This window comes from Linepithema humile, chromosome 8 (assembly GCF_040581485.1).
Source record: "Linepithema humile isolate Giens D197 chromosome 8, Lhum_UNIL_v1.0, whole genome shotgun sequence".
NCBI lineage: Eukaryota > Metazoa > Arthropoda > Insecta > Hymenoptera > Formicidae > Linepithema > Linepithema humile.
In genome coordinates, this window is record NC_090135.1 from 2923609 (window position 1) to 2934786 (window position 11178).

Sequence of the window (11178 nt, forward strand, 5' to 3'; positions counted from 1 at the left end):
CGACAACTCAATTTCATTCCACAATATAGACCTTTAACATACTTTTTAATAGCAATCTTATAGTATGACAATTAAACGGTTTTATTTTGCGAATTTCCTGCGTTACTGAAGATGATCAAATTACTGATCGAAACGTCTAAATATTGTTTTAATTTTTATTTTCTATACAAAGATTGTTAACACACTCATGTATCAAACGAGAAGATTGTAAAAATTAGCGATTAATAACCAGCGATTTAGGCACGAATATCCTCTATTTTTATTTTTTGTTATTATTTCGTACTTATCTCTTTTATTTTCTTAATTTATATAATTATGTATATATGTATATACATATTTATATAATAATGTATACAATTAATTTATATACATTTAATTAATTTGTTAATTATAATTTAAATTTAAAATTACAATTAACAAATTAATTAAATATCGTTTTAAAATAAAGCCAAACAGAGCTAGAGCTGGATCGATTTGCTCAAAAATTCTTTTTTATTATTATATACAGACGTTTCGGCCAAGGTACGTGGCCATCTTCAGTGTAATACAATTAAAAAACTTAAAACATAATTAGAGAAGCGTTGGTAAAATTTTGACTAAGAAAACGCATCTTGTTAAAGTGAAAAAACAATAATCCAATTAGGGATATTATCACGGTTCAAACAAATTATTGAAAAATTCTGTGTATAAATACCTCTGATAAAACGTGTAGTACAAAGTAAAATCATATACGTGTAAAGCCAACAGACCGTCTAATTTGCAAAAATAGAAAAAACAAAACAAAATGAAAGACATTATAAAAATAAGTTAAAACATGAAAAATTAATTTTTAATGTCTATACCTTGAACGGTTCGTCAACGATTATGTAAAAGAAATGTGACATGTGTCCACGGCTGTGAGTGGGACTCGACTGGTAAGGATGTAGGATGGAAAGGAAAGAGGGGATAGGTTATAGACGAAGATTATAGGGTGGGGAATTTTTTGAGTATTGGAAGATATGTATCCGGTAATGATTCTGTGTCCTCCTGTTTGTTCAGTCCTGTATTCTGTCTTTTTATATGTAGCATTTCGGAAGTTAATCTTTTGCTGTAACAAGGTTCTCTGTCTAATATATCAATTTCGTCCCATTTAAAGTCATGATTAAAATCCATTCTGTGGCACGAAATTATTGAGGGAGAGCCTGTTTTTTTATTGATATCCGTTCTGTGTTCTTTTATTCTAGTCCGTAATTGTCTTTTTGTCTGTCCTACGTACGTAGCGTCACAGTCTCGACAAGAAATCTTATAGACAATTTCACACTGGTTCATCCTATCTAGAGAGTCTTTTCCGGTTTTTATAAATTTGTTCAATTTATTGTTGCAAGAAAAGGCCAACATACAATCGTTACTTTTTGAGATTTGAACAAATTGTTCCGATAAATTTTTTACATATGGTACCGTAAAAATCTTTCTTTTGTTATTATTGTTCGTATTTGCGTTATTATTGTCATTTTTGTTAAAAATCTTGTGTATATGAAATTTTATTCTATTTTTAATGGTTAAGAAAATAAAATCTAAAGGATAACTATTGTTTAATAAAATAGTTATTATGTCTTCTAAATTTTTTTGTTGAAATTGTGGATGGGATAACATTAGTACTCTATCAACCATGCCAATAATAACGCCTTTTTTATGTGTTAAAGGGTGGTGTGAATGGAAATTTAAATATTTTCCTGAGTATGTAGATTTGTGAAAAATGTCAAAAATAATATTAGAGTTGTCATTAATAATTAAAACGTTGAGAAAATTAATCTGATTTTTATTATTAACTTCCAGTGTGAATTGTAATCTTGGATGTATAGAATTGAAGATGGAAAAAGTTTCATTTATAAGGTCGTTAGGGACTGCAATAAGGATGTCGTCAACATATCTGTAATAAAAAGACGGAGTGCATGGTAAACGTTCTATGGCTGAACACTCTAAGTCTTGCAGAATAATATCCGCTATGATGGGGGATAATGGAAAGCCCATTGGTGTACCAAAAACTTGTTTGTACATTTTATTATTGAACTTAAAAAACGTGGAATTTAGAATGAGAGAGATACCGAAACATCTGTATATAATAATTATAGGCGTATAGCCCAATGGATTATGTTCGACTTGGTTGAAAGTATGAAACCAATTTCTTAGAAAAATATAATTTATTTTCCTCGTCAGAGAAATAGAGTATATGTACAAGTTTTGTTTGATTTAATTGATTGCGCCAGAGGCGCTTTCTCGGCAAATGTGTAAGGCCGAGAGTTAAAAGAAAAATTGACGGGCGCGGTAAGAAATTACCGGCCGCGTCTTAGTGTTTTGAACGGGTCCTAAAAAGGACGGTTCAATTGAGTTAGCTCGTTGCAGCCCCTTTCCCGGCGTCGGTGGAACTCCGTTCGGGAAATGGTCTTCCGTCTGACAACTGCTCTCTGAGCAGGCTCTGAGCGGCGAAGTCTGTACTGCCACGGAACGAGTCTCTGGTGCGCTGGTAACTGCAACCGTCTCGGCTCTCGGTATTACGGATTGCTCCGTGTACCGAGGAGAGAGAGATCTCCGAATTCGGATGTCGCCTTGTGTAAGAGTGTCCCTTGGTGGTCGAGTCAACCGGACGCAGAACTCTAGTGGAATCAATTTCCAAGCTAGAGACTGAGGAGGTGACGGCAAAAGTGGAGTATCCGCGGGCCGCTTGGTTGAAATGTGCGGCCGATGCTGGGACTCTGTTTTCTTTCTACGCGCCTTGCGAGGCAGCGTGTGAAAAACTGCGAGACTATGTGTCTCTGGTTAGATTCTGCCGAGGCAGAGTACGACTTAGTTCAAGGGCCCTGGAGAGAGCTCGCCTTGAAGCGAGTGAGTGAGGAAAGATCTGCGGAGCAGCTCTTTTATATCCCTTCGATCGAAGCTTGATCGCGAGAAAGCTCTTCACCGCCTGCGCAACCTGGCGGTGTCTCCGCAAGCTCATAACTCGTAGACGGCCTGCGGCACGTAGCGGCGCCGCGGCGTATTATACCGCGTCAGTGCAGCGGTGTGGCGGTGAGCCGCCACAGGACCCCCTTGGCAGTTTTTAAGCCTGGAAACGCACGGTTGGTTTTGAAGTTCTGCCGCTCCTCGTCTTGTTGGTTGCGGAGGGCATTTGATTGGTCGGCTGGTGTTGGTTCGATTGGCTGCTCATCGTCGTCCAACGTGTAAGCCGGTTTCAATCGGTCAATCGAGACGTTGATTGGCTTGCCGTTGACCAATAGCCTGTAGACTTTGTCGTTTCTGCTTAAAACGTTAAATGGTCCGTCGTATGGTTGCTGTAACGCTCTGGTCGGGCAATCGTGTCTGACGAAAACTTTTTCCGATGTGGCCAGGTCCTTGTGTACGAAAGTGCTGCGGTGGCCATGGCGTCGTAAGTGTGGACGGAGTTTGTTCATTTTTTCTTGTAAATGACGGACAAACTCGTCCGTTGGCTGCTCGTTACTGGTTTGGTCCAAAAATTGTCCGGGAATCCAAATGGTCTCTCCGAAAACTAATTCTGCTGGTGTGGCTCCGATGTCCTCTTTTACTGCGGCGCGGATGCCTAGTAAAATGACTGGAAAAATTTGCGTCCATGCTTCCGTTTCGTGGTTTTTGATAGCCGCTTTGAGTTGCCGGTGTAGTCTCTCTACCATGCCATTGGCTGCCGGGTGATAAGCGGTAGTTCAGATGTGTTGCGATCCGGTCAGTCTGGCCAACTGCTTAAATAGTTCCGACTCAAACTGCCGTCCCTGGTCCGTGGTGATTCGTGCCGGCGCTCCGAAACGCGCAATCCAGTTTTCGAATAAGAGGCGAGCCATCGTTTCTGCGGTGATGTCGGACATCGGGTATGCCTCTGGCCATCGTGTGAACCTGTCAATGATTGTGAGGCAGTATTTCTTCCCTCGAGATGGAGGTAAAGGTCCGACGATGTCCATATGTATATGCTGGAACCTGCTGGTAGGCCCCAAGTAATTTCCTGTTGGTGAAACGGTGTGCCGGTGGACCTTTGATTTCTGGCAGGGAACGCAAGCCTGCGCCCATCTGCGGCAATCCTTTTTTATTCCGGTCCACATGAAGCGCTGCGTGATTAGTTTGACGGTGGTTTTTATCCCTGTGTGCGCAAGTCCGTGCAAATGCTTAAAGATTTGCTTTCGGAACTGTTGCGTGACGTATGGTCGTGGGATGCCCGTCGATGTATCACAAATCAGCTTGATATCCGTGCCGGGAATTACGGTTTCCTTAAGCTGCAACTTCGTATTCCCTTGGAGTAATGCTTGTATTTCGGTGTCGTCTTTTTGTGATTTTGCGAGCTCTGCAAAATTTACTGCTTGCTGGACAGCCTGTGTCCTCGATAGTGTGTCTGCTACGATGTTATCCTTTCCCGCCACGTGCCTGATGTCGGTTGAATACTGCCCGATCAGCTCCAAGTGCCGTGTCTGCCGCGGTGAGCTCTGCAAAGGATCTTTTCGAAATGCATACACGAGCGGTTTGTGATCCGTGTAAATGATGAACTCCCTTCCTTCTAACCAGTGCCGGAAATGCTTGATTGCTGCGTATATCGCCAAGAGCTCTCGGTCGTACGGGCTGTACTTCTGCTGCGCGGTGGTCAGCTTTTTGCTGAGGAACGCCACCGGTTGCTGTCCGAGTTTTCCATGCTGGTGGATTACTGCTCCGATTGCGAAATCTGAGGCGTCGGTTGTTAAGGAGAGTTCTGCTTTCGGGTCCGGATGTGCCAAGAGCGTTGCCCGTGCAAGGCTTTCTCTGCACGTTTCAAACGCTGCTTCTCGTTCTGCGCTTCATTCAATTGGTGTTTTCCCTGGTTTGTTCCCTTTTAGCGCGTCATTCAAAATTGCTTGGTCTATGGCTGCTCTCGGAATGAATCTCCTGTAGAAATTTAAGGTTCCGAGAAACTGCCGCAGCTGCTTGACGGTGATCGGTTTCGGGAATTTCCGAATGGCCTCGACTTTTTCCGGTAGCGGTTGCGTTCCTTCTGCTGAGACTTGGTAGCCCAAAAATGCTACGGTTTCTCTTCCGAACACGCATTTTGCTGGGTTTAGTTGTATTCCGTACTTGCTGAGTCTCTGGAACAAAACTGTTAAGTGCGTTTTATGTTCGTCTACGTTGTGAGATGCTACCAAGATATCATCAATGTAGGCGTAGCAGAAATCGAGTCCGTGTATCACCTCGTTGATGAATCTCTGGAACGTTTGCGCTGCGTTTCTCAAGCCGAAAGGCATTTTGAGAAATTCGAACAGGCCGAACGGTGTGGTGATTGCCGTTTTTGGCACGTCTTCAGCGTTTACTGGAATCTGGTTGTAAGCTTTAACCAGATCCAGTGTAGAGAAAATTGTTTTCCCGTGAAGAGCCTGTGTAAAGTCCTCGATATGCGGAATCGGGTATCTGTCCGGCACCGTTCGGTTGTTGAGCTTCCTGTAATCGCCGCATGGTCGCCACGTGCCACCTTTCTTCGGTGCCATATGTAATGGTGAGGTCCATGCGCTCTTGGACGGCGCGATTACTCTTTCTTGCAGTAAAAGATCGAATTGCTGCTTCGCTTCTTTTAGTTTTTCCGGCGCCAGTCTCCTCGGCCTGCATGCTTCCGGTGGTCCCGGTGTTGTCTCGATGTAATGCATCGTTGAGTGCGGCGCGGATTCCGTCTTTCCGGTTGGTCTAGTGAGCTGTGGAAATTCAGCCAATAAGGCGTGAAAAGCTGTTTCCTGCAGTAACGTCTTAATTAATGTTTGTCCGGTTCTGCTCTGCAGGCTGTTTGTGGCCAATCCCGTCGTAACGTCCAAAAGTTTGCCTCTCCTTACATCCGGCAGGAGATGGAAGTGCCCGAGGAAATCGGAGCCGATGATTGGCTGTGTGACGTCCGCTACGATGAATTTCCATTGGAAGGCGCGCCTCAATCCGATGTTGAGCTGAAGCGCGATCCACCCGTAAGTGTGAATGACAGTTCCATTGGCTGCAAACAGGGCCTGCGTTGCTCCGGACATCCGTCCGCGTACCATCGAGCGCGGGTAGACACTTATGTCTGATCCCGTGTCGATGAGGTACCGAACTTTCGTTTGTCGCTCGGTTATTACAAGGCGGCAAGGTTTCGGGTCCGGGCCGTCTGCCGCCATTGATTCCGGACCGTCTAGTTTTCCGTTTTGTCCTTCTTCTTCTCCTTGTATGTACATGGCTCTGTACACTTTCTAGCCTTGCTGCCGAATCGCCGGTGGAAAAAACAAAACTCGCTGTCTTCTTCCGAATTTGATTTAGTCCGGCTGCGGCTGCGCAATCTGTGGCGCTGCTGTCTGTGGTGCTCCTGCCGGCCCAATCGCGTGTTGAGTGCCGCGACCTGCTTAACCAATGCCTGTATCTGGTCCTCAAGCGAGCCGGTAGGTTTCGATTTCGTCTCCTTAGGCTTGTCCAATACTGCGACTGTTCGGCATGTAACTTCGTAAACGCGGTCGGCCTGTTCCGCCACGTCCTCGAGAAGATCGTCAGCTCGAGTTGCTAAAATAATCTGCATCTGGGCCGGTAAACGCCCCAGCCATAGCGTGCGCAGGAGTTGATCGGGCACGGCGTTGCCCGCGAGCGTCCTTAGATGGCGCAGGAACTGCGACGGCTTTCGGTCGCCTAGTTCCTCTCGCTCCAGTAATTGGCGAATGCGGTGTTCCTGCGAGTCGCTCAGCCTTTGGATGAGTGCCCTTTTTACAGCTTCGTATTTCCCGCATGTCGGAGGATTTGTTATCACGTCTTTGATTTTCTTGATGTATTTCGTCTCGATTTGCGAGATTGCGTATGCGTATTTGGTTGAATCCGACGTGACGGCGCTCAGCAGGAACTGGCTCTCTAATTGGGCGAACCATAATTCTGGTTCCTCCGGCCAAAAAGGTGGTACTCGCACCGATACTCTGCCGATTTGTGCTGCGTCGGCGCCTGGCATATCGCCGGCCTTCTCTGATTGGCTCATTTGCTTTAACCAGTCGTCGGGGTCACCAGTTTATAGGCGTATAGCCCAATGGATTGTGTTCGACTTGGTTGAAAGTATGAAACCAATTTCTTAGAAAAATATAATTTATTTTCCTCGTCAGAGAAATAGAGTATATGTACAAGTTTTGTTTGATTTAATTGATTGCGCCAGAGGCGCTTTCTCGGCAAATGTGTAAGGCCGAGAGTTAAAAGAAAAATTGACGGGCGCGGTAAGAAATTACCGGCCGCGTCTTAGTGTTTTGAACGGGTCCTAAAAAGGACGGTTCAATTGAGTTAGCTCGTTGCAGCCCCTTTCCCGGCGTCGGTGGAACTCCGTTCGGGAAATGGTCTTCCGTCTGACAACTGCTCTCTGAGCAGGCTCTGAGCGGCGAAGTCTGTACTGCCACGGAACGAGTCTCTGGTGCGCTGGTAACTGCAACCGTCTCGGCTCTCGGTATTACGGATTGCTCCGTGTACCGAGGAGAGAGAGGTCTCCGAATTCGGATGTCGCCTTGTGTAAGAGTGTCCCTTGGTGGTCGAGTCAACCGGACGCAGAACTCTAGTGGAATCAATTTCCAAGCTAGAGACTGAGGAGGTGACGGCAAAAGTGGAGTATCCGCGGGCCGCTTGGTTGAAATGTGCGGCCGATGCTGGGACTCTGTTTTCTTTCTACGCGCCTTGCGAGGCAGCGTGTGAAAAACTGCGAGACTATGTGTCTCTGGTTAGATTCTGCCGAGGCAGAGTACGACTCAGTTCAAGGGCCCTCGAGAGAGCTCGCCTTGAAGCGAGTGAGTGAGGAAAGATCTGCGGAGCAGCTCTTTTATATCCCTTCGATCGAAGCTTGATCGCGAGAAAGCTCTTCACCGTCTGCGCAACCTGGCGGTGTCTCCGCAAGCTCATAACTCGTAGACGGCCTGCGGCACGTAGCGGCGCCGCGGCGTATTATACCGCGTCAGTGCATCGGTGTGGCGGTGAGCCGCCACAATAATAAAAAAGAATTTTTGAGCAAATCGATCCAGCTCTAGCTCTGTTTGGCTTTATTTTAAAACGATTTTTAATTTAATTAAGGAAGAGCAATAACTTGATATTTTTTGTAGTTTTAATTACACGCTAGCCTAATAATGCGTACGTTATCCTTTTTAAAATTTGTTCATCTATACTTCGGCAGATGTTTATGCGGTTTATTAAAGAATTGTATGAAGTTATTTGACTTGATGGTGAAAGTACGATCTCGCATTCTGTTTTTGAAAAAATGTATCCGTTATAATGTCACACCTCCGCATCTTAAATGGTCACTTACAAAACATTTACATCTATACCAAGTGAACTCATTCAAAAGGTTGACAAATATAAACAAAGATGTGACTAATAGAATTATACGCTTGGAATTAAACGACGGTTATCTCTTTTTGCAACACTTAAGAATCGATATTTACAATAATTTTAAACGTATTTCTGATTTGTTACCGATGAATTTAACTTGTGAATTTTTCACTAGTCAGGAAAGTCGTGTGTCAAGATTGTTACACCAGAAAATTAGGGATCATGATCAAAAAGTCGATTGGCTTGTTGCAGAACAGTGAAAGGAAATCTAGGATAAAATCGATTAATTATTCCTTTCACAAGAGTAAAACAGATGATCGTATCGGTGATGTTTGGTCTTTGGAAAAAACGGATAACAATAACAACGAAAATATTACCATTAACATCACACCTGATAAGTTTAAATTTACAGATGATTTTGAAATAATACACAATAATTGGTTTCTGAACATCTCTAATTTTACGATTCCAAATGATATGTATCTCTGCTTTTGCAATTGGGCGATAGATTCAATTTACCTGTAACTAACAAAAAACAGATCTCATTCAAATTTATTAAAAACATAGAAAGGAATATTGAAAGATACGATAAAGAAACTCAGTGTTCTGTAAGGAATAGAGCTACTTCGATTGTCGATAATTTTGTGATCTCCGGTAATAACATCGATTTTCTGATTGGGTCGTGGCTCAAAATAACAAAAAAATTCGTTAATGATAATCCGGATGTTATTTTCACAAGAGTTGATAAAGGAAATGTCACGGTTGCGTTAAACAAAAATGATTATATTAAAAAAATGGAATACATTCTCTCAGATACAGAAACTTATCATATTGTTGAGAGGGACCCAACCAGAAAATTAACCGAAAACGTGCGGACTCTACTTTTAAGATGGAAGGGAAGGCGCTATATCGATAAGCACACATACTTTTATTTATTAAAAACTGACGGGATTTTATCGAGAGCTTATGGTCTACCAAAAATACACAAAACTGGTTTTCCACTGAGACTAATAGTCTCTTCTATTAACAGCCCTATTTATAATCTAGCCAAATACATACATGAATTATTGTACAATAATTTAAAAAAACTAAATAATGGAAAACATATCAATCCTGATACTTGCATTGCTTCACTAGATGTTGTATCTTTGTTCACCAATGTACCAATTGAAAATACAGCCGATAGCATAGAAAAACGGTGGGATCAGATAAAGGGTCATACTTCCATACCACTTAATGAACTGGTTATGGGTATCTCTCTCATTCTAAATTCCACGTTTTTTAAGTTCAATAATAAAATGTACAAACAAGTTTTTGGTACACCAATGGGCTCTCCATTATCCCCCATCATAGCGGATATTATTCTGCAAGACTTAGAGTGTTCAGCCATAGAACGTTTACCATGCACTCCGTCTTTTTATTACAGATATGTTGACGACATCCTTATTGCAGTCCCTAACGACCTTATAAATGAAACTTTTTCCATCTTCAATTCTATACATCCAAGATTACAATTCACACTGGAAGTTAATAATAAAAATCAGATTAATTTTCTCAACGTTTTAATTATTAATGACAACTCTAATATTATTTTTGACATTTTTCACAAATCTACATACTCAGGAAAATATTTAAATTTCCATTCACACCACCCTTTAACACATAAAAAAGGCGTTATTATTGGCATGGTTGATAGAGTACTAATGTTATCCCATCCACAATTTCAACAAAAAAATTTAGAAGACATAATAACTATTTTATTAAACAATAGTTATCCTTTAGATTTTATTTTCTTAACCATTAAAAATAGAATAAAATTTCATATACACAAGATTTTTAACAAAAATGACAATAATAACGCAAATACGAACAATAATAACAAAAGAAAGATTTTTACGGTACCATATGTAAAAAATTTATCGGAACAATTTGTTCAAATCTCAAAAAGTAACGATTGTATGTTGGCCTTTTCTTGCAACAATAAATTGAACAAATTTATAAAAACCGGAAAAGACTCTCTAGATAGGATGAACCAGTGTGAAATTGTCTATAAGATTTCTTGTCGAGACTGTGACGCTACGTACGTAGGACAGACAAAAAGACAATTACGGACTAGAATAAAAGAACACAGAACGGATATCAATAAAAAAACAGGCTCTCCCTCAATAATTTCGTGCCACAGAATGGATTTTAATCATGACTTTAAATGGGACGAAATTGATATATTAGACAGAGAACCTTGTTACAGCAAAAGATTAACTTCCGAAATGCTACATATAAAAAGACAGAATACAGGACTGAACAAACAGGAGGACACAGAATCATTACCGGATACATATCTTCCAATACTCAAAAAATTCCCCACCCTATAATCTTCGTCTATAACCTATCCCCTCTTTCCTTTCCATCCTACATCCTTACCAGTCGAGTCCCACTCACAGCCGTGGACACATGTCACATTTCTTTTACATAATCGTTGACGAACCGTTCAAGGTATAGACATTAAAAATTAATTTTTCATGTTTTAACTTATTTTTATAATGTCTTTCATTTTGTTTTGTTTTTTCTATTTTTGCAAATTAGACGGTCTGTTGGCTTTACACGTATATGATTTTACTTTGTACTACACGTTTTATCAGAGGTATTTATACACAGAATTTTTCAATAATTTGTTTGAACCGTTGATAATATCCCTAATTGGATTATTGTTTTTTCACTTTAACAAGATGCGTTTTCTTAGTCAAAATTTTACCAACGCTTCTCTAATTATGTTTTAAGTTTTTTAATTGTATTACACTGAAGATGGCCACGTACCTTGGCCGAAACGTCTGTATATAATAATAAAAAAGAATTTTTGAGCAAATCGATCCAGCTCTAGCTCTG

At 41.6% G+C, this 11178-nt stretch overlaps 2 protein-coding genes across 2 annotated transcripts; both read right to left on the reverse strand.

Moving 5' to 3' along the window:
- Positions 1–3026: 3026 nt before the first annotated feature.
- Positions 3027–3665, reverse strand: LOC137001682 (uncharacterized). The gene has a single exon (XM_067360786.1). It carries the CDS (start codon positions 3663–3665, stop codon positions 3027–3029), a length of 639 nt encoding a protein of 212 aa, XP_067216887.1.
- Positions 3666–6151: 2486 nt separating this feature from the next.
- Positions 6152–6973, reverse strand: LOC137001683 (uncharacterized). The gene has a single exon (XM_067360787.1). It carries the CDS (start codon positions 6971–6973, stop codon positions 6152–6154), a length of 822 nt encoding a protein of 273 aa, XP_067216888.1.
- Between the last annotated feature and the right edge of the window lie 4205 nt (positions 6974–11178).